Here is a 23927-nt window from a genome sequence, read left to right on the forward strand (position 1 = left end):
AATTTTGAGTAATTGGAGTTGAGCTTTTTTCTTTTTTCCTCTATAAAGGCTTACAGAGTCAAAGGGCCATATTAGTGTTGGCCACTGGAATTCCATGGTTTTGAAATCTTAGCCTGAGCTGCTTGTGGTTGGGTTTCTCAGACAGGGAGATTTGAGTGAGGGTCACCGTGGCGGAGGAATGGTGCTACAATGCTTGTGTGGTGTTTAGCTATTCAGCAGAGCTTTGTGGTTTGAGACAAAGTCAGGTATGGCGCACTCATTGCTCGCTTGTACTCCAAAGTCATACATTCCTCTGGCAAAGCTCGTGCGCCGGGCTCTCTTCACGAATGATAACGGAGCCAAGACTGTGGACTGCTGACAGGCAAATTCGAGGATATGTTGTTTGTCTACTAAAACACTGATGAGGTAACATCTGAATGCTTTTGTGTTTTATTAGAACGACTAAAATCATCTTAACCTTTTCCACATAAATACAACCTATGATTTAAAGATGTTTGCAAAGGTCACACAGTAATTACAAACTCATAAAGTGGCGTAGCCCTTAAATTTAATAATCTCACACTGATTTATCTCATTTGCTCTCATTTGCTGTCTTTCCCGGTAGTTTCTGAGACCATGTGGTCTATTGTATTGTTTTAGGCTGTGTGATCATGTTTAAAGACATGCCAACAGTGTGTGCGATGTCTCCAGGTAGACACGGGAGTCACTTCTGCTTCTGGCTTCATGTATATATTGATCTGTTTAGTGCAGAGTTTAAAATGAAAACAAAAAGAGGAAAGAAAGCCCATTCATTTTCTCGAGCATGAAAAGGTCACAGAGACATCTTCTAACGTGCCCTTTTTTCAGAGAATTGTTTGGTCCAGCTGTCACAGCAGGAGAAAAATAAAATCTGTTACAGATCAATCCGTTTGAAAGCCCCTTTTAAAATTGTGCTCGGCACTCCATTGACAGATTAGGGCTTATCAAATGCCCAATCTTAAAAGGAACAGAGCGTTAGCTAACCACAGAGGCATTTATATATATGAAATAGCTTATGGAGCAGTTACAGTGGTGGTTTGTTTTTTTTAAAGTAAATGTTGTTGATCTTAGCATAAGGCTATGCAATTATTACAATAATAATTATCCCTTAATATTTACCACATCACATTTTGGGTTATTTAGACCAAAATACTCAATTCTGCTCTACAAGGGCCTGATATCCACTTATGAGGACATTATACTGCTGCTGTTCTCTCAAAATTTTAAACTAATATCCTCATATGTGGCTCTTATTTTTCAAAAAAAACAAAAATAAGGTTAAAAAGAAAATCTGGTAATTCTTTGTTTTTACATTCATCGGGCCCCAATGTGACCAAATATCAAAGAGAAATTAAAAATGCATGCCGTGGAAGAGTTCGGGTCTTAGGAGTAATAGGCAGACAAATGGACCAAACATCAGTGCGTGCTGATATCAGCCTCTTTGCAAATAAAACAACGTTTATCGATATGAGGGATCAGATTTTCTCATTTGTGTCTGAATGTTCAAACGTTCGTCATGAAAAGCTATTAAGGCGTGTTTATACCAGCAAAATCAAACCAAATAAAAGGAAAATGGGTATTTGCATTGGCTATAAGCCGAGAACAGCCAAGAACTGATTTATTCATACAAAATCACAAAATGGGTAAAGTGTAACTGGCTACTATAAAAACAGGAAGATATGTGAAGGGAGTATTTGACTCCCTTCTCCTCTTTAGTAGATTCACCTTGTAAGGAGGCGAGAGGGAGTCAAGTTGGGGAGGGAGGGTGGGGGTGGTTAGAGCAAAGGAGCTCAGTCCTCTTCTCTGTTCTGTCATGGGAAACACAGAACAGGGGGTTTTCAAAGGGCAGATCTGCCCGAGGAAAAAAGAATCCCATTTTCATCAGAATACAGTCTTGACACATTTGTGCAGCTTCAAAGTGACTGCAAGTGCAGACTTCAAGGTATCATATGTATGTTTTATCAATGAGTAGAGGTGAGGAAGAATAGGAGGGAACTCGGGAGTAAAAAGAGGAGAAGAAATGAAGGGGAGGATTTGAGGGATGAGGAGGAATCGTGTGGGAAATCTTGGCCTTGGGAAAAAATGTTGATAACGACTCAACAAAAGAGAAATGTAGTTATGGTGCTGGGTGCGCTGTCTGCCACGGACGTGAATCAAGGAGTCTATGCAGCTATGCAGCTCCTTTAGCAAGTCAAATTCGGTATTACGTGTCTGTTGAATAAAGCTCTACTGTGCTATTTCTTTTATTCCATGCAAAACAAAGAAGGAAGGGGGGAAAATAGACTGACATCTTGCGGCCCTCCTGTGTCAGCATGAGGATTTAGTGGCGATTTGTTGCATAAAGCTGATTTTTCTCTTTATTCTCTTTTGAGTCTTGTCCATACCTCCCACAAAATCCACGTGATACTCTTTGTTGCACTCATTTATGAGTCTGCTGCTTTTTCGCCTTCATTTTTTTCCACATTCCCCTCTTTTAACCCCATCTCTGTGCAGTCTGGATTGTTGATTAATACTGCAGCCGTTGGATAACAAACTTTAATCAACCACTGCGAAGTGAATCTCTTGGTTTTCCGTTTATATTTCCTCTAATATTCTCAATTTCCCCCTCTGCTGCTTGCATACCGAGTTATTTATGTGTGTGTGTGTACGTGCAGCATGTGGACAGAGATGATGTACGCATACGTGTTAAAATTGTAGAGAGGGTGATGCTCTGTTGGAAGGCAGCGCGTTCATTTAGCAAGTGCCTAATGCTGTGGGTGCTGTGACTGACTGAACACTAGAGAGGAAGCAGCCAAGCACTCGGCTCGGCTGCCAGAGTGCCGGCATGGGAGCACCGGGGTGGAGGAATCGCTTTTGTGCCCTCGTCCACTGGGAACACTCTCCAGAGATTTAGCTGTGAGTTTACACCCTGCCTACTTGACTGCCCAAGTATCTCGTCACTGGGGAGATAGAGAGGGCTTTGAGAATTCCCAGCATCCTTCCTTGCTTTGGTCTTAGATGTAAGTAGTTGTAGCTGATGAAAAGTGGCATTTGCTTTACAGCAAAAGGTCTTCCAGGTCATGCGCGTTTGCTTTTATTGTTTTCTTTTCTCTTTGTTTGCAATTCCTTAAGCTTTATCCAGTGTAGATGTTTGTGTATGCACAATGCACTGCAGTAAAAGTAACATCAGGCCCTTCTCCTGTTCCAGTCAAAGTTGCGTTGATGGCAGCTTCCTCAGTTCCCGTTGCCAGCAGACCGGTTTTAATTAGCGGGACATTCCGGAGAGTAAGTTAGCGACCGAGTGAGGGAGTGAAGTGAGCGTTAGTGACAGTCTTTCCCAGCTGATATTGATAAAGAAGAAGAAGAGAGGCTTTGATTCTGCTCTTCACTAAGCCCAGGAGAGCGTGGATCGCAACGGCGATAGCATAGTTGAAAAACGAGCAGCAGTTGGAGGAGAGGCCTCGCCGCACTAATGCACATTTTTATTATGTTAACAGACCGTGTCTTAGACTTCAAATTAAAAGCTGAGTTGTAATCACTGGCTCATCAAGTGGTTTTAATCTGTAGACTAGTAGTTTCAGGAGATATCCTGTGTTTGGGGATGGAAATCATTGCCTGCTTTGAGACTTGTTCTCTCTCTGCTTCAAAATGAAGCTAAATCCTAATGAAATCTCAGTAGATTTGAACTCCATAACAACTCAAGTTGTGATCTGGTTTTAATTAATTTTATTATTTCATTTCACGTCAAATGACTTACAGATATTGTAGTTTGTAGTACACAAAAGTCCTGAGATGACACCTGTGCGTCCTGTAGATTGACAGTGATGAGTGCCAAACCCGCGGTGAAGCATTTCTATAACTCGTTGTAGTTTTATGAAAGGTAAAGGTAATCTGCCCTCTCCGTACAGCCTAGCAGGCGTGCTTGTGGGGATGGACCTCTCATTGCTATATCGTGTCCAGCTGTCAGCTCAAATCAAAGAGAATCGGTGCATATTGCTCTTGACTTTAGAATACTGCTATTCTTCCTGCCACAGTATATGCTGGTAGCTGCTCACACTGCCCCTGCAAATGTCAGAGCGCACTGGCTTTGTTCTTTCCTCACTCATCCACCCTCAGACATGGCATAAGTGCCACAAGGTGTAAAACCTTGTGGCACAGAAAGACAGAAACACACACTAGAGTAAATCTAGTGTGTGTTTCTGTCTTTCTCTTTATAGTTGTGATGACAAATGTACTCGGGAGGTACTAGACGGTCAGCTTCACTCTTTGTGTGTGTGTGTGTATGTCTTCTCTCTTGTCTACAGCCACCAGTTCCACAAAGCTTGAAGACCTGAGCTTTCTTGATGAACAGCGCAATACCCCCCTCCGGACATCCATTCGCCTACCCTGGCATAATACAGGAGGAAGGCCCCCTCAGGACGCTAAAGGTGACTGGGCTATTCATACTACTGCTGTAGGCACTCAGGGGAGATATTTGTAAAATAAACGTGTAAAATATCGCAGTACATAGGATAATGTTATGTGGTATGACTCTGAAAAACCCTGAAGTTAATAGGCAGCCAACGGTAGTTCTGAAGTTTCCAAAGTACCACGTCTGAGTGCAGAGCCAACAACAAAACTGTGCAAATACTTGAACACTGCAATGTAAACAATGCAGCACTTATGGGTATTAACATTATCCTCAAAAGCCTTTTTTTGGCTTTTAAATCATGCCTTTTTTCCCAGCTAACTTTTATCTTGGTTATGTGTTTTGAATCCTCTGAGAGATCCTGCAGATTAAATATTTCATGGGAACATGAATTACTGAATAAGTCATCACTTGATATATACTCAGACTATTTAGTCTTCCTTTTGAAAATGTCCTCTTTCATTTTCACTCAGTCTCAAACATGAAGCTGATACATAAGCATATGGTCAGTGGTTCTGAGCAGGTTTTTTCTACATGAATTCGTACATACGCAACAATCTTAAACAATTGGATTCTTTTCTATAAATTTTATGGGAGATTCAGTTCAACTCAATTCAGTATTATTTATGCAGCGCCAAATCACAACAACAGTCGCATCAAGGCACTTTATACTGTAAGGTAGACCCTACAATAACGCATACAGATGAAAACCCAACAATCATATGACCCTCTATGAGCAAGCACTTTGGAAATAGTGGGAAGGAAAAACTCCCTTTTATCAGGAACAAACCTCTGGCAGAACCAGGCTCAGGGAGGGGCGGCCATCTGTAGCAACCGGTTGGAGAGAGAGAAGGAAGACAGGATAACATACATGCTGTTGAAGAGAGCCAGAGATTAATAACAAGTATGATTCAGTGCAGAGAGGTCTATTAACACATCTTGAGGGAGAAAGGTGACTGAAGAAGAAATATTCAATGCATCATGGGAATCCCCCAGCAGCCTACACCTATTGCAGCATACCTAAGGGAGGATTCAGGGTCAGCTGATCCAGCCCTATCTATATGATTTATGGTATTTGTTTTTCAGATTTGGGTGTGATGGCACCACCTTTACCTAAATTTTGCAACAGTAGGTCAACATTTCAGTGCAGTTCATTGCAGTTGTATTCATATATTGCAAAAATCCCAACATGTGCCATCTTAGGAAACTCAACCTAGTACGCTGAGGACCTTACAGTTCTGATTTGAGCAACATTTAGTGACTTCCTTTTTGACTGGGCGAACCCTCCGACAGAACTAGACTCGGGATGAGCAGCACTCGTTTGATTGCCATGAGAGGAGAGTGAAAAGAAAGGGGGAAAAAAAGATGAGAAGGAGAAAAGCTTCAACTGTGGGAGAGAGAATACACAAACTGACATGCATGAACAATGAAATGGAGAAGAGGTGAGGATGTCGGTGCACCATGTGAGGCCTCCTGAAAGCAAAGGCCTGTCGCAGCATAATAAGTAAGGGGTGATTCAGACGTTAGCTGAGCGAGCTTTAACTATAAATCTATGAAAGGTTTTGAGGCTAATCTTAAAATTAGAGATTGGGTTTGGCTCCCAACCCTAAACAGCCAGCTGGTTCCACAGGAGCGAAGCAGCTTTAGCCTCTGCTTGTCATTCCGGCTTAGGATACTGAAAAAGCAAGTCATGGTCATTAGGGGCTTTATATTCAAGAAGATGGATTTGAAATCTAAGGGGATCCAATAAAGAGAGGTTAATAAAAGATAACTCTTTTTCTAGTTCCCGTCGATACTCCTTTTGCTCAAGTTAGAGTTTTTCAAACACTGTACTTATTTTGCTGGTATAGTAGAAGGTGGTGATCATTTCAAGTGTCTCAGAACCAGCTCGTTCGCTTTTTGGTTTCATTGTAGGGCACTAGAAACATAAACAGACCTACACCTGCCAATATAAACACTCTCAACTGCCCCTCCAATTACAATAGGCTTTTGTGAACACAGGCAAACTCGCAAGGTGAAAACACTAGCAGCTAACAGCAGTGATAGTTGTAATGTTGAAAGGTGCATTAGCACTAAAGGTAGCAGTCATTTAGTGATGTTAGTTAACAAGTGTTATGAGATCTAATTAGTGCTGAAGTAGACCAGATAAGAGTCCTCTTTCAGGTCTTCACTCTGATTCCACTTAATTGAAAATGTATCCTCTACAGTGTTCAGGGTTTTTCATGTATGTGGCTCCTTCTGGGAAGAAGAATGCGGGAGATGCTCAAAGCATGTTTGTAGGTTAACTGCAACGGAAAACGATTTATTACAGTAAAGTTTCCAGCATTTAAAAGAAGTAATCATTTGTTAACTTCCCGGAGACATGGGGAAAAAAAATAGAAGTAGTGTAAACAATTTTAATCTGTTTCATTTCTTTTCCCGTTTCCTTCAGCGCGTTTTGCTCCCTACAAACCCGTGGACATCATGCTCAAACCTTTGCTGTTCGAGGTTCCCAGCATCACCACAGATTCTGTGTTTGTGGGCCGAGATTGGCTCTTTCAGCATCTGGAAGATGTCCTGAAGGCCGGCGAGTCCACAGAGAACCACGGTGCTGTGGTGGTGGGCAGCGTGGGGTATGGGAAGACGGCCATCATCTCCCGACTTGTGGCGCTGAGCTGCCATGGAGGACGCATGCGTCAGATCGCCTCCAACAGTCCCAGCGCCTCCCCGAAAAGTAATTAGTTTTAGTATTTGCCTTTGGATGTGAGCACTACATTAACTGCTCGTGTTTAGCTAATGTTATTATAATTTCATTTCAACATTAGCTTGCAAAGTGTGGGAGGGAAGTAATTATATATTCGTTGGCAATATAAAATCAAGTTGACTAATATTACATTTACCTTACAAAAGAATGCCCTCACACACAACTAATGTTATTAATGCTAGCATATACATATATAGAGAGATGTTAGTTTATATTAATGTAATAACTTTATATATTGGTGACCATGTGCATGTCTTCCAGCTGGCCCAGGACAAAGCACAGAACTTCCTCTCAGCCAGCCTCCACAGCCCACTCCACCATCCAGTGCTGCCAACACACTGAGGACCAGCAGTTGCCCAGGAACTCCCGAGATGCAGCGGCACAGGGAGAAGGCTGTCAAACGCCTGGCTGCAAAGGTGCGCCTTTCAACATCTAAGAGAGCTCACAGTAACAAAGAAGCAGGAATCAAAGAAGCTGAAAAAAGATTGCACTAGTTATGGTGGTGTTTACTCAGGGAAAAAATGTTTGGTGTGTGCACTGGATCAAAAAAAGTAATTTTAACAATTTTCAACAGTGAGTAGATTATTTTTTGTTTTTGATGGATGGATTTGTTGTTTCTTCCTTTCTTTTTAAAAAAAAAAAAAAAAAAAGGAAAAAGAAGGAAAATCGACCAAAAAGCATCTCAGGTTTTACCAAGTACTTCTACAACAGTTCAGTCTGACTTCTGAAAACTCCTCTTTAATAGTGACCACAGATAATTGTGATATATTCTGTTGAATGATGCATAAAATTATACATAACAATAAGGGTAGGTTGCAGTTTACTAGTCAGTGATTAGAACCTCCTCAGGGAGCAACAACCCACAGCGAGCCCTGTCAGCCATGACCTGAGAGCACAGAATGTAAACACACACCAACGTCAAACAGAGCCAGCTTCATCAATATTAGACGTCATTTAGGAATTTACAAACATCAACACACGTTTCAAATAGCAACACCATTTATCTAGGCGGCTATCAGTTACACCGACATGTATGGCACTACTACTGCTTAATTACTGGTTGGTATCCGTTCCTGTGTCAACTTCAAATAGGTGCTTAAATATATTGTAAGGCCGCCTGTTCAAGTGTTGAACTGGGATGTTTGAACATGATAAGGATCCTCAAAATTCCATGAAGCGGAGCAACACTGACTACTGAGGACAGTGCTTACTTTTTTGACAGATGAATATTCCATCTGTTGATTTTTCTGGCGTTACAAGGATCGCAAAATAAAGTCTAAATACTGCCTCTCTGGGAAGTTTACGTGTCAGCGCTGTTGAGCAGAAGATTAAGTGTTTTCTTGTATAAGCTTGTCAACATTTTTCACAAGATATAAAGTACTGCACGGTAACAGCTTTACATGTGTTCTGTTACTCCCCCACACCGTCAGTAACATTGTTAGCCACTTGTCTGTGACCGAAACCCCCCCCCCCCCAAACATGCATACCAGACACTGAGCATATTTCTGCACATCTTTCTCTTTCAGACTTGTGAAGTGGACAGACAAGTCCTCGATGTTTCACTTTAAAATGTTCCTCTCTCGATGCACGCCGACTAAGCAGTGTGCGGTTTTTGCCTACGACTCTTTTATTTTAGTTTTGGAATTGTTCGCTCTGTTTCCACTGAAATTTCTCTGTCGATTTTTCACTCCCGCATCTTTACTCGCACCACCTCTTCTTGTGTTGCTGAGGGTTCAGTCACATAGCAGGTGCACGTTCACTACATTTTGGAAATACTGCTTGCTAAAAGCACCATTTGATGACTTTGGCACTGCTATTGCCTTGTAGCAGGTCTAATAAAGATGATTGGGGGCCACCGGGATTCAGAGAAGATTTGTGATCCACTGTTGTAGTCAGTTGAGTTTGAATAGTGCTGTGATGGTAGGTTGTAAGGTAATTTAATAGGTGGCAGCTTTGTGAAGGACTTTCTCAGTGGATGTGACGTCTCCTACTGATTCTGCTGCGTTTAATGGTACTGATTACAACCTGTTGTCCTTCTAACACCTTTAGAATTTAATACTCTTATCCTGTCAGGGAGGCCTCCTAATTAGTGACCCTGTCAAAGGGGACAGTTCATGCACCAGACAGCTAGGGTAATGCAGTGAGCTTCATGTAAATGTCTGTGAAACTCAAGCAGTATCTCTTGAGCCAATTATGGTGAAAAGTGTTTCCAATAGGCGCCTTCACAGGGGCTCTGTTCCTGTGATGTGTGATGCAACGCTGAGCAGCTTCTGTCAGATTCTGCCAGTGCTTTTTTAATCATTGATTTAAAAGTGGTCTCATAACAGGAGCACTGAGGCTACTACCCTTTCTGCTTTATTCTTATTATCGAGACGTGCCTTTAGGTAACATTTCTGAAAATGCATTTATTGTTTTGCCAGCAGATGAGCTACCGAGGTTTGACTGCAGAGCCTTGCATCATCGTGTGTCGAGATTCGTATTGCTCATTGATGAGGCGGTAGTCTGCGTGACTTGTATGCTAAATTAAATCATCACTGCAGTAGGGGGCTTATTAAGAGTTGTGTTCATGCACACAGCAGGTTACTTGACTTTGTACAATAATAGGCATTCAATATATCAGTTTCCCTCTTTGTTATGTCACATTTGTGATGAAGCTCAAAAAACGCGTGACGCAAAAATGACAGAAAGGAGTGTTCGGACTTCTCTCAGACGTTTGCTGCTTTTAGGGTAAAGCATAACATCAGAGAAAAATTCTGGTGGTCGTGATTTTTGACAGTTTCTGGAGAAGATGTGAATCAGTGGTTGTGTTATTGTTTCAGTTGGTCCATCTTCTGACTGGATGTCACATGTTTTCCTTACTAAAGATGGGTTATATACATCCAGGGAGTTCAGCTATAATTTTTAAAATCTTACCTCCCTCTTTTCTAATTTGCGCTAGCTTTAATTGTGCCTTTATTGGCATGTGAGTTATATGTTATTATTTGAAAAAGAAAGAACCATAAATATGCATTTAGATCTGTGCTGTGGGGAGAAGTTTGGGTCCAAAACATTTATTGATGCTAAATGTTAAAAAAAAAGTCTCATATCTTGAGGCTTTAGTCATTTTTCTAGAAGCTGGTCATCGGTTTTCTGTGGAGAACTAAACAGCAACAGCTGAGGTTGAGCCGTCAGAGGAACCGATCACCTGCTCCTCCTCCTGTGGGCCTGGAAGTGTGTCAGCTCCTCCAGGTTGGACTGTAATTAGTACAGTCATCTTCCTTCTTCTCCACCTCTGTCCCTACATTTTCCTTTTAAATCAGACCTCCTTTGAATGCTGCGGAAACCTGCTCAGGTACAGAAGAGTCTACCTTTAGATATCCACCTGGGATCTACTCACTTCTTTTTATAGCTTTTCATCCGTTGCCCAATCTCTTCATCATCCCTTCTGTGTGAAATAATGAAAGGATAAAATCATGTCTTTGACATTGTAGAGATAATATGTAGTTTTATGGAGGCTTGTTGGTATCAAAAGCCTCACTTACTTACTTTGTCATGGTAGTTTTTCAGTCACCAGAGATGTTGGTGTTTGTAAATGCTTTAAAGTTATCAAATGTACCCATCAGTCAGTGAATCATATTTTTAATTCTTCCTGATTCTCAAAAAGCAATGGCTTCACTCGCGTTTGTTCTCGTTCCTTTTGTCTTCCAGGTGGTGGCTTATCATTATTGCCAGGCAGATAACACGTACACTTGCTTGGTCCCAGAATTTGTGCACAGCATCGCAGCCCTTCTGTGCAGAGCTCATCAACTGAGTGCGTACCGGGAGCTGTTGCTGAAAGAGCCCCACCTCCAGAGCATGCTCAGTCTGCGCTCCTGTGTCCAAGACCCCATGGCTGCTTTCCGGAGAGGAGTCCTGGAACCGTTGGCCAACCTTCGGAAAGGTAAAACACTGTAGTTGTATATTGCACTATTTCATTTTCATCGTGTATGAGACCACTAATCTCATTTCATAGTATTTTAATATTTAGTTTATTTGTAAATGTCTTTGCAGAGCGAAGGATTCCAGAGGAAGATTACATAATCTTAATAGACGGGCTGAATGAAGCGGAGTTCCACAAACCAGACTATGGAGACACCATTGCATCCTTCATCACAAAAATCATTGCCAAGTTCCCCTCCTGGCTAAAACTGGTTGTCACTGTTCGAATCAACTTGGTGGTAAGAAAGAACTTATAAAGCATGGCTCTGAGTTCACTCAGATGACAAAATATTCACTGTTATAATCACCTCGAGTCAGAATTACAGATGTCACATTATACTGGTGATGAGTTTTAGTTTTAAAAAGTTTATCACTCTTTCTTCCCTCTCGGTAACTACTCTGCTTATCCGCACACTTTACGGCTGATTAAAGTAACTACTGCTAATGGCATTCACTCTTCTGTTGCTGCAGCTGCTTCTCTCACACACTCAGAGACTCGCTTCCCACAATGAACTCACACAGGTGCAGTTTGGCTGTTACACTGTTGAGTGAAGTACTGGATACAGGCAAGCTGTTAAGGGCTTGATTCTTAACTTAATTACCAGTTTCGTGTCTGCTCTTATCCTCTACTATCTGCTTTCCAAGCGCTCTGAGCTGAAGCTTATCAAAAAGTTTGAACACTCAAGACTTCTGTTGTTATATTTTTTTATACAAATTGAATGAAATTTGCACAGGCTGGTTTAACTAAGCATCTTTAACTAAGTGCTTTTACAGTCTTACCTTTTAATATATTTTAATGTTATTAGTGCTAGTTTTCACTTACTTAATATACTGTATTTTTCGGACCATAAGGCGCACCGGATTATAAGGCGCATTAAGCGAAACAAAACAGTCAGATAAGTCAACTCATTTTTCTTGCTTCCTCCAATCCACATTGATTCATAAATGCTGAATTCTCTTGCAGCTGCTCTATTCCCATGTTGTTGCAGCATATTAATGACTAACCTTTGTATTGTGGATGGATTACCTCAGTTGTTCTCCTGATTGAAGTTTGGTCCGTTTACAGCATCCCGCCATGCGATTGCATTTGTCCCTAACCCTCGGGAACCCTCACATTAACTTTTATGAGTGAAAAAAAGTTAGCCTTCATCCTCTAGCTTCACTGTGTTTATGTTATGCTAACATAGCTGTGTCGCTAGCATATCATTTTATACCAGCTAGCCAAGCTTCAGTAACCCTATAAATGTCACTGCTGTTTAGTTTTCTGTCTTCATTTATGTCGAAAGGGACGGCAGAGCTGTACATTTACATTTTTTCAGAAATCTCTTAGTCATGTATATCATGTTTAGGTGGAACTAGTGAGCTAACTTCTAACTCCGTTAAATTTAATAAATTTTGTTTTCATGGATGCTTGGATGTTGAACTTAATAGTTACACCTGATAAAGCATCAACGCTGTCGATTTTTGAGAAAATTAAAGGATTTTAAGTGCGGCTTATAGTGCAGAAAAAAAAAGTATGCCGGTTGTAGCCAACAGTCCTCCTGCATTTACAGTTCACACTGGCCCTGTTTCCCAATCCATAAAACACTGTAAAACACATTTATTGATTTGTTGACCAGAACATTTCATATCCTAAATCGGAAAATCTAACACTGTGGCAACCCTAGAAAAGAAATGAATCAAAATTCTCTCATTTTAACAAATGTCTAGCTGGACATGCCATCACCTCTCTAGGCACTCACTCACTGTCACCAGACCCTGCACATTTTTACATTTTGACAAGTGTTTCCTGAGCTGCTCCCGCTTGTTATTCTACTCTTTACAGAGTCAGGCATATCCAGCAACATTCAGGAAAGAATTGAGACACATGACCTGCAGGGCAGGAGAGAGATGAGTCAGTCACTTTGAGCTGACACTAGGTTGACCAGTTCCAGAAATGCTATGGACTTGGGTTAAATTCACGCTGCTGACAACTGAGGCTTTGACACTACTGATGAACTACATGAAAACTTATTTTCCTTGCTGGGGGAAAAAAGAAAGCACTGAGCCTTGGATAATAATGTGGTTTTTGATTGACATCTGGAATTTGAGTTATTATTGCTCAGTCAGAAGCCAGGGTCGAGTGTTGTCCATCAGTGTGGGCTGTACTATATAGTGAATTCAGCCTAGCTATTAAGAATTCAGGCAAGGCCCTGTCAGTGTGGTGAATCAATATATTGTAGCGCTGATATTTTGTATTCACCTCTTATGCTCTTCTATTAATGCATTAGAATTGGTTTTTTGACGTGGAAAGATGTTCCAGGTGACTGCACTTGTAAATCAGGCTCCTATGATGTTCAGTAAGTTCCCTTTAAGTGCAATGGAAAGGCTGTTAGTCACTGACTGAAAATGTCTAATTTTCCAAAAATGTAACAGAAGTCAGTTAAATAGTTTTTAAGAGAGTTGGCAGTCTTTTGCAGAAAAACCCTGTATGTCCTCTCTTTTTATTGTTTATTTTTTTTGGGGGGGGGGCTACGAGTCCACATATTTGGGTAAGATGCAGGAAATGGTTGCAAAATCACAAAGAAATTCCAAAATTGAATTCTCTATGTCCGGTGGGACGTGATGAGAAATATTACAAAAGCAGAATTCAAAATGAAAACAATGAACAAACAGGGCTGCGTACAACCACATGCCATGACACATAACGACAGCACAATGCTTAATAACAGAATTAATGATAAACTGAAGATATTCTACGATAACTGGACCATGCACAGCATTCAAAATAAAATAAATAGAGAAATAAATACAGTAAATAAAGAAAATGTATATAAAATGTTGTTTGGACATGATGGTTGTCAGTCCTGCTCCATGCAATAGACTATAATGACCATACACTTGCATTACTCAAAGGTTCTTGAAACTGAAATATGAGCTAATGATGATGGTTCCTACTTCCTTCAAAAGTTTTTAGAGCAAGTTCCTACAAAAGATCAAAAGCACAAACTGTACGCTCCATGCTGTATTCTCATACCGTTTCCCCTAACATTAAAGCTCTGGACACAGCAGTCAGCAGCATTGCCATTCAGTGCAGACAGTGGTTACATTCGGCTTTGTAAGTTATCTGAACCATTTGGCCATCATTAATATGCAAAAGCCATCGGTAAACCTGCGTCTGTGTGTGTATGGCTTTGCTATCTAAGCTTTCGGCTACAAGTTCAGAAACTCTGCAGCTTAGTGTTTGTATAAGCTGCAATTTAGCTTGAAATTGGAAGCACTAAATGATCGACTTTAAAGCATTATCACTTCATACTTGTAATATTATGCGTGTACATTTGTACTTGTCGCTTGTACTCAGGTGTCTCTTGCAAAAAACCCCTCAGTGAATAAATAAAGCTTATCTGCTTTACTGCCCGACTAACTCGGGGCATAGCAAAAATGAATCATGGAAGAATAATCAAGATAGCATTGTTAAGACAAGAAAATATGAAGGCATGAAATGTTTCTTATTTGCAGACAGAATCCGAGTTGTGCATAGAGATGAAATTGTCACGCTATTGTTTTGTGCTTTGAACAGACAAATAGCATCTCACCTCGGAGGAAGGGTTCGATATATTGGCCCTTGCCTGCTAGACTAATATCTGGACAATCTCTGAGGTGTTGTTTGCACCCCCTCCCCCCAATCTTGTGGATTGTGTTCGGTATGTTTTATTGAGCGTGTGCATACATGTGCTTGTGTGTGTTTGTCTGTTTGCGCTGCCTTCTCATGATGAGGGAGAGGAAAAATGTTATCTTGCGGAGGCAATGTTTCTCTAGCCTCAGACAGGCAGAGGATTGGAGGATTAAGGTGCATTGATTTCTCCAACCCCTGGGACACAGATTGAAATGTGAGCCCTAGTTCAGACCTCTGCTTGCCCGCTAGCTACCATCCCATCCATCCCCTGCCTCTTAATACTCAGTTTCCCCACTCCTGTTTTCCTCACAGCCACATTTTGAACAGTAACAAGTGTCTGCTTTGGCCTGATAGCTCAGCATGCTTGCTTCCCCACTGCTCAAAGAAACTCTTCTGATAATACACGTACACAGGCAGATTTTGTTTTTCTTAATGGCAGCTCAGGATGCAAAGAATATTTTTGCTTTTAATTAATTAAATTATTTATTTATTGGCTGTGGTATTGAGTAATACAGCTGTGTCTGTAATGCAAACACTGCACCAAATTACTTTTTTTCATGCATTGACACTTTAATAGTACATTGAAGCTCAGATGTATGTTTTTATGTCACGCTCTGTCTTTATCTTGTCTTCAATAGGAGATCACCAGCCTCCTGCCCTTCTCCAAAATCTCCCTGGATGACTTTTCTGACAACAAAGAGATCAGCAATGACCTCAACGCATATATCCAGTATCGTATCAACGGCAGCAAGGACATCATGAACAATATTAGCCTGAACGGCAAGGCCGATCCTATCACAGTCGGCAAGCTAAGTAGCCACCTGATCTCCCGCAGCCAAGGGTCCTACCTGTATCTCAAACTCACCCTGGATCTGTTTGAAAGAGGCCACCTCGTGATCAAAAGTGCCAGTTACAAAGTCGTGCCTGTTTCACTGGCAGAACTGTACCAGTTACAGTGTAACATGAAATTCATGACCAATTCAGCCTTTGAGCGCTCACTGCCGATCCTCAACGTATCGCTCGCCTCGCTGCACCCCCTGACTGACGAGCAGCTGTTCAACGCCATCAACGCGGGGTTCGTCCAGGGGGAGCTACAATGGGAGGACTTTCAGCAACGCATGGAGCTGCTCTCGTGCTTTCTCATCAAACGGAGGGACAAGACGCGCATGTTTTGTCACCCTTCCTTCAGAGAGTGGCTGGTGTGGAGAGCTGATGGAGAGAGTACGGACTTCCTTTGTGACCCCAGGTCAGTTTTCTGCTAATGCAATAACTTCGCAGCTCTCAATTTGGTTTGCAGGCTTCTGTAATGCATTTAGAGTTTGCGTATGTTTCAGTAATGCATTTAGAAAAGGTTCTTGAATTGCACAAATAGGCATGTAGGACAGTAAGAAAAGTACAACTAATGCTGCAGAATAATATGATAAACGTGTCTTCATGTGAATGAAGTTTTGCATCTCAGAGTGCTTCTGAATTAGTTGTTTTAGGTCTCTGACAGCTTTAATCATGCCTAAATTTGGTGTCCATCCTGTCGGTTGTCACAAAGTTCTTACCTAAAATGTTTAAAGCAGTGTCCTGCTTATTTCCGGTCCTCAATTTTAATGCAGGAGAGCAGAATTTAACGTGGGATATGTCTGCAGAAGGGGAGAATAGCTGGCTCTGGATGTATTAGAGGCAGTAATTCAGTGTTTTTCTTCACATATCTGCGCAGAAATCGGTCCATAATAAACACTGCAGACTGCACCAAAGCTTCCATTTGTAAATAAACCCCTTTAGTCAGCAGTTTGCATACGCAGCCCTGCAACATCATAGATCAGATTTCAAGCAGGCTGTTTCACTTCTTCGAGTCGTCTTCTCTTGCATAATGACTCCATTGCATAACATTTGTGAGAATGTGAGAATACAGCTGTGGAAGTGAAGCATGTTAGATTAATGCTCGAATCTTGCAACAATGACATTCAGGCTTCACTGAATGTAATTTGAGATTTTGCAGAAACATTAGACTCCCTGAAGTCCTGTTTGTTGGTGTCAGCTTGTTGCATGCCAAAGTCTTTCCTTTGTCTCGGAAAAAATACACACGGCATGCAGAAAAAAAATTGAGTGTGAAGTGATGTGATGATGTGAGCATTTACAGACACATCACAGCACTAAATTCATTAGCACAAGGCCTGTTTGCGACGTACAGCACATTCAAAAGGTCATCTCAGAATGCACCTTTGATACAGTGAAGCTGTTTGTAATAAAGCAGCACCTCTGCAGATAAATCCTGTGCTCTTTTGGAGCTGTCAGGATTCATCCGAGTTCAGATGCCTGACTGCAGACTTCACCCTCATATCAAACACATCGATTCTCCTTCCACTGCCTCTCCCCGGTCTGAATTGTTCACATGTGCTGGTACCGTATTATAATTGTCAAATTTCAAATAACAAGCCGCACCAGCGTTGTTAGTGGATTACTCGCTCCCTCATCTGCTTGTTTGCAACCCACTAATTTGCGCTGCTGTTGGCAGCTTGCATTGGTCATCGGTAAAATGAACTGCTGCGTCTGTGCTCATGAATTTGTGCTTTGTTAGTAGATCACCCGCACAACTTTTGACTCCTGATCAGTGCTTTTTTTTTTTTGTTGTCTTGCAGCCTCACACTGATTTGCCCTGTTTTAATAAATAGTGCTTTTTGTGAGGGAGGGGGGGTACTGACCTATGCATTTTGCAGATATTGCATGTTGCAATGCGAGGCAGGCTTATCTCTTTTAGCAGTACTTGCAGTGCTTACCTAATTGAAATGCTGGAGCCACACGCAAATGAGAGATTTCAGTCATTCACACTTCATAAATTGAATGATGTCACTTTTTTCCTCCCTGTTGCTCACCTCTGCTCACACGGCGATGCCTCCAAACGGACGAGAGCTGAGCTTCGTATTCTGGTCATTCACAGCCTTCCAGCTCCATCATTAAAAAAACAAAGGCTTGTAGTCTGGCGCAGGAGATGCACAGAGAGACAAAAGCCTCCTGCACTGCCTCTCTGTTTGTGCCTGGGCACAACTAGAGAGGATTTTTATCCAGATCAAAGGGATTCGCAATCATGCATGCCTTTTTAATGAAGTTCTGCATTAATTAGTGCCTCAGTGACACTCTTCCCCCCTGTTGTTCAGAGGGTCATTGCCAAACATTTTTAGCTTATTCACACTAGCTCCAGAATACAATAGTTCTCCATGACAGTGCCAGGCTCCTCGTCATCAGCAGAATGAATCAGTACTTTCATGTCGTTTGAATCATTCCTACTGTTGACGACTGAGTATCCTATCTGTTCCCTTGTTTTCTAACCCAGGACCGGTCACGCTCTCATGGCTTTCATGTTATCGCGCCAAGAGGGGAAACTGAATCGGCAGCAGACAATGGAGCTGGGACACCACATACTCAAAGCACACATCTTCAAGGTATAGATGTGGAACCTACGTGGTCTATGCATTCATCTTTATTTGAAATCCATCCCTTGCAGGAATTTCTTGGTGTTCACTTTCTCTTGATTTATGCACTGTGACAATGGTTCACCAGAGGATAAGCCGTGGGATGTGGAAAGCAACATTGACAGCTTATGCCCCTCAGATTCGCTGGTTTTTACATATGTGTGTTTGTGTATTTACTCATGCATTTATGCATCGGCGTGCGTGCAGGGTCTGAGCAAGAAGACAGGCGTGTCATCCAGTGTCCTTCAGGCTCTGTGGATAAACTGCAGCACTGACGGCCTTTCTGCAGCCCTGGCCTCCCTAAGGAGGCCAGGGCTACACACCTAATGTCAAGGTAAGCCTTTGCTTCAGGTTTGCTCCTGCGCGTCTGTTGAATGCAGAACAATCGGCTTATTAGCTAACGATGAAAAAAACACATTATTGATAACCTGAAATGCCTAAATGCAACAGGTTGCTTTTGTTGAAATGCAAAGTATAAGCTTCTTGAGGGGATATAGGAAACCTTTAAACACTATATATTAAACACACAGTATATGTATCCAATTTTCAGCATTTTCATAACCCTTTTGTTACATTGGAGTAATATAATCATATACACTGGTTAGGTCATTTTAAAGCAAATGCATCTCAGAAATAACTGCAACTTTCTTTAGATTTTAGTTACACTTTTAATCCCCGAATGTTGCTCCACGCAGAGAATGTTTTATTAATAACCGCTGTCCTTTTATATTGTTAATGTGTCCAATTATAATTTGACAGGTAAATGTTAATAAGCTTCGCGCACGAGCCAACTTCCTGTGTACTGCTTTTCAGTCGTGTTTCGAAGGGCGATAATCATTTGGCCTTTCCTGGAAAGGCTGTTCTGCCAGCATGATGCATTCTGGCTCGAAGAAAAATGATCCTCCGTACTTCTTTGCCGTTAGTGTTATTGTTTCAGAGGGCGTTCCATCACCTGGTGTCTGTTTGTGAGTTATTGTATAAATGTGTAGTATTAGTCAAACAGACATTTACAAAATGACCTTATTCTCTCCTCTGGGGGAGGGGTGGGGGGGTTAATTATGCTACAGAGGATCCAGAAAATAACACACACTTTCATCTCCTGCCGTCAAACACTCATTTCACTCTTTGGTTTTGTTTGACTAGGCCTTTATTATTGATTTACTCGTAATGAAAGCGAATACCACACTTGATAATTGCATTCGCTAGAATGTGGCCGTTTCATTTGCCGTCTGAAAAATCTGAAGATGAGAATAAGAAGTTTGATCTCTGTATGAGCCATAAAATGAGTAATGGAAACAATTCTGCTGCTCAAACATGGGTGGTAGTTCACATTTTTAAGTGTATAATTTAGCCAATAAAGAGTAAAATAGTTAAACAGTCATCTCTTCTTAAGAGAATAACATTTATTTTTAATTCAGATTTCTTTCACCTTTAAGTACATGTGATAAAAAATTCACTTCTTTGCAAAGACCTTGAAATAAATATTCAAACGTGAATGCTTTCTGCATTTTTTATTTATTTTTTTGCTTGTATGATCAGGTAAGCCGTCTCCTGATGCTGGGAGGGGCAAACGTGAATTACCGCACAGAAGTCCTGAACAACGCACCAGTGCTTTGCGTCCAGTGTCACCTCGGTCACCAGGAAATTGTCTCACTGCTGCTCGAGTTCGGCGCCAGCGTGGATGTTGTTTCAGAAAACGGCATGAGCCCCCTCTGCTTCTCAGCTGCTGCAGGACACTTGGGACAAGTCATGCTGCTCTGTAAAAAGGAGGCTAAGGTGAGGACTTTTCATATTGTGACTACTTGACAACTCTACTGATGTAGTTTTCTTGTGATCATAGACATTTGGTTTCATTTGGCCATCTTTCTGGATTTCTGGCTTTTTCATATGCAGGGTTTGTATGGGTGCTTGAAATCATTAAAAAAGGCTTGAATTTAAATATTGTCTTTTCAAGGTTTGAATAGTGCTTGAATTTTAGATGTGGTGCTTAAACGTGGTTGAAACCATATTTCATTCACCACAAATAACTGAATGAGTCACAAAGTGTGAAAGCAAAATTTCTCCATCTGGTCTGCCTTGCACCTCTGCGTGCCAGTCTGTTTCAATGTGTGACCCCGCCCTCCCCCTGGGGATGAGTGCACTAACTTGACGTTGCTGTTTTAATGAGTGTTTGATGGAAAACGACACTGGTGGAATTTGCACTCTGAGTCACATGACAGGTGAGTCCTAGTAAATAATTTTCGAGTATGTGTACATAACACATGCTAATTTTAAAACTATTATTATTATTTTGCTAGCTATCAAACGTGCTGGAGAAATGCACTGAGTGTGATAGTACAGTAGTTGGTTATGGCATGGTGATTTATGGTATATGCTGTAAACATAGCTAACATTACTTAGCAGTAGCAGTAATGTGAGTTACTTCACTCAAGTAAAAGCTTTAAACGTTAGTCTGATACTTAACTAGCCAACTTGAGGCTAGTTAAGTATCAGAAGAAGAAAATGAAAGACAGATCTGAATGTTTGAAAGTGTTTTGGAAAAACTCTGTAAAGAATAGATGAACAATACTCAAAGGATAAATTCAACTGTTTTATTTTGTTAGATAAGTTGAAAAAAAAGTTAAACAAGCAAGTAAATAACGAAACAAGGTAAAACGAAGTAAGTTCAAAAAGTTAACAAGTAAATAACGAAACAAGGTTAAATGAGGTAAGAGCAAAAAGTTAACAAGTAAATAACGAAACAAGGTTAAATGAAGTAAGAGCAAAAAGTTAACAAGTAAATAACGAAACAAGGTTAAATGAAGTAAGAGCAAAAAGTTAACAAGTAAATAAAGAAACAAGGTAAAACGAAGTAAGAGCAAAAAGTTAACAAGTAAATAACGAAACAAGGTTAAATGAGGTAAGTTCAAAAAGTTAACAAGTAAATAACGAAACAAGGTTAAATGAAGTAAGAGCAAAAAGTTAACAAGTAAATAAAGAAACAAGGTAGAGGAGAGAAAACCCCAACAATCCCCTCTGAGCAAGCACTAGGCGACAGTGGGGAGGAAAAACTGCCTTTAAACGGGCAGAAACCTCCGGCAGAACCAGGCTCAGGAGGGGGCAGTCAACTGCCGGGACTGGTTGGGGGGGTGAGCAGAGGTGGAGCAAGACGAGGCTACATCAGTTGAAGAAGCAGTATTGTCCCTCTACCGGAAAAAGCTGAAGAATCTTTTCTTCTTTTTCATGGACTTTTCCACGAGCGCCTTTTTGTCCAGGATGAGGGTTCTCAACTCATCGATGGTTTCTGTGTTTTGCCTCTCTAGTTTCTTGCATGTTTGTTCCACCTGTTCCAATGTTGCTTGTGTTTCTTCAAGCTTTTCTTTGAGCTCTTTGGATGTTGCCTCCTGTGTCAGCTTTGCCTTCTGCAGGTCTGCATTTCTCACTTGATCTTCTTTGTGCAGGCCTTCTAGCTGCTCATTTCTTTTCTGGATATCGCGGAGCGTACACTGCAGGTCCTCATGCGTTTTGTCTTGTTTTTGCTTTTGGGCCTGCATTTCTGTGTTTTCCCGCTTCAAGTTGTTGAATTCCAACAATATCCCCTTAATGAGCTCTGAGTTGTTTTTGGCCATGTGATCAATCTTTTTCTGCATGTGTGAGCATCGTTTTTCTAGTGTTTCCTTTTCTCCCTCCAGCTCACTTGTTTTGACCTTCAGTTCATCACAGAATCCTTGCAACTTTTGATTTTTACTCTCAAAGTCCTTGATAATGCACTTTTCTTCTGGCAGTCTTTCTTTCTGTTGCTCTTTCTCTTGAAGGAGGTCTTTATTTTGGACCAATGTTTGTTCCAACTCTGCCTTCACCATTCTGTACTTTTCCTGCATGCCTTGGAGCTCGCGCTGCAGGTCTTTTTGCTTTGTGTCCTGTTGTTCCTTCTGTTGGAGGACTTCTTTATTTTTTTCTTCAGCTTCATCAAGCTTTCTTTGGAGCAGGTGATTCATTTGGTCCATGTATTGCAGATCCCACTCCATTTTATCAATCGTCGCTTTCCTGCCTTGAAGCTGCTCGGACATTTCTTTAACTTCAGCGCTCTTTTTCTTGTTTTCTTTGATGAGGAATACAATCTGCTCTCTGGCTTGAGCAAACTTGATCCCCCAGCCCTCATTAATAATGTTGATGTCGGGCTGGCGCTGTAGTGTTTCTTCCAGGTGTTTGTTTTGTGCTTCCATCTGTAAGCACTTCTTCTCCAGGTGACGTTTTTCTTCTTCAATTTGTCGAATTTTGTTCTGGAGATGGTTGTTTTCATTCCTACTCTCCTGTAATGCCCTTTGGATGGATAAGAGGCCATTTGGAGAAATTGGCCGGCCACGCGTGGAAGGAGAGGCGGCGAAATCTTTTTGTCTCGGTTGCCGTAATCTTGGATACATGTTGGCGTTTGTATCCGATGACTCTGAGAGGTTTCCAAATTTTTCTGTAGTCAACGTTTGAAGGCTGCAAACACAAAGGCTGCGAAGAAACGAACTGAAAATTGCTGTTTCTCACCCCTATTTATAGAAAAACTTCAAAGGATCCTTGTGACATCCTTGTGACATCCTTGTGACATCCTTGTGACATCATCACTCCTAAGCCAATCAGATTGTCACATGACATTTTGGAATGTGGAATGGGGATATGTTTTTTTTTAAACAGTTTTCAAATGTAACTTAATATTTAAGTGTTTCTTACTTGACCCGCTTAGTCGATTAAAAAGTTAATTGCCACGAACACCCCTAATGTTATATAACAGACCACAGAAAAAAGACAGGTTTTTTTCTACGTGACAGAGCTATAATAAATGTTTTGTTTTTTAAATTATCCTACTTTTTCTAAAAGGGAACATTATTTAAAGAATATGTATTTAATTAAAAACTCTGTATTCATCTAAAGGGTATACCAAGAAGGGTGAGCTTCCTGCTTGAAAAGGAAATGACCAAAATAAATGTATTTCTCTGCAATTACAAACTCTGTGTAAACAGTCTTGGTGTCAAAATAAAGCTAACACTGGTGAGATGTCATCAGAGCTGTAAATATTACTGCAGATGTTACTATGTCAAAGTTACTGTGACTCAAACATAGAAAAAATGATTTTTTATTTCCCTCACCTAATTTTTAAAAGTATTTTATAGCATATAACACCTTTGAAAATATGCTTTGGTTCACATTTAACTCCAGAAAATCATAAATCAAAATAGGGATATTACCTGTCCACAGATTCATGGTGCAGTAACTGCTCTTTTAACTGTCTGGTGTCTTTGCTTTGTTTGGTGTTTGTAGACATGGTTTACATGAGTTTTTAGCTGAGATTCAGAGGTTTCTGTGGACACTACTCATGTCAGCACTTATATTTCTGACCTCGTGTTATAATCGATTAAACGTGGTCTCCTCTCTTTTGCCCCCATTTTTGATGTTGTGGGTGCAAATGATCAGGCGTGACATTCTCATAATAAATCAGATAAAATACTGCAAAGAATTAATCCTGCATTTGTGTGATTGAAATGTGTGTGCAGTGACACTGTTTTAAAGATTTGGCCTAAATAATTCTGGAGTGAATGAGCCTAAACATGATGACCGGACTAATGACACCATATCACCTGTGACACTCACACACGCACGTATGACTTTGCCAGTTTCAGCTGAAACAATTTCAGTGTTTCAAACCATGTTCCAGAGTTTTTAGTTCACCGTTCATGA

General features: G+C 41.0%; 2 protein-coding genes and 1 pseudogene across 8 annotated transcripts in view; 2 read left to right on the top strand and 1 right to left on the bottom strand.

Annotated features, from left to right (window-relative positions):
* The window catches only part of LOC147329671 (protein NLRC3-like), a 121510-nt gene that overhangs the window by 49280 nt on the left and 48303 nt on the right, over positions 1-23927 (top strand). The gene's annotated exons all lie outside the window — the stretch shown is intronic.
* The window catches only part of LOC147329672 (protein TANC1-like), a 47570-nt pseudogene that overhangs the window by 4288 nt on the left and 19355 nt on the right, over positions 1-23927 (top strand). Inside the window, exons 2-10 of the transcript XR_015128986.1 lie at positions 4302-4424; positions 6837-7118; positions 7410-7564; positions 10836-11067; positions 11178-11344; positions 15399-16006; positions 18083-18191; positions 18429-18555; positions 19761-19997. The product of XR_015128986.1 is annotated as a protein TANC1-like (transcript). The remainder of the gene's footprint in view (positions 1-4301; positions 4425-6836; positions 7119-7409; positions 7565-10835; positions 11068-11177; positions 11345-15398; positions 16007-18082; positions 18192-18428; positions 18556-19760; positions 19998-23927) is intronic.
* LOC147329673 (uncharacterized) lies at positions 21102-23027 on the bottom strand. The gene has a single exon (XM_086291013.1). It carries the CDS (start codon positions 22622-22624, stop codon positions 21407-21409), a length of 1218 nt encoding a protein of 405 aa, XP_086147139.1. The 5' UTR covers positions 22625-23027; the 3' UTR covers positions 21102-21406.

The sequence above is a fragment of the Aulonocara sp. 'chitande type north' Nkhata Bay genome, linkage group LG5 (genome assembly GCF_057382095.1).
Source record: "Aulonocara sp. 'chitande type north' Nkhata Bay isolate Kocher_YH1m ecotype deep benthic linkage group LG5, A_spYH_male_GT1.1, whole genome shotgun sequence".
Taxonomy (NCBI): domain Eukaryota; kingdom Metazoa; phylum Chordata; class Actinopteri; order Cichliformes; family Cichlidae; genus Aulonocara; species Aulonocara sp. 'chitande type north' Nkhata Bay.

Coding starts and splice junctions, on each gene's coding strand:
- LOC147329673 (XM_086291013.1), bottom strand. CDS start 22,624: ATGTATCCAAGATTACGGCAACCGAGACAAAAAGATTTCGCCGCCTCT.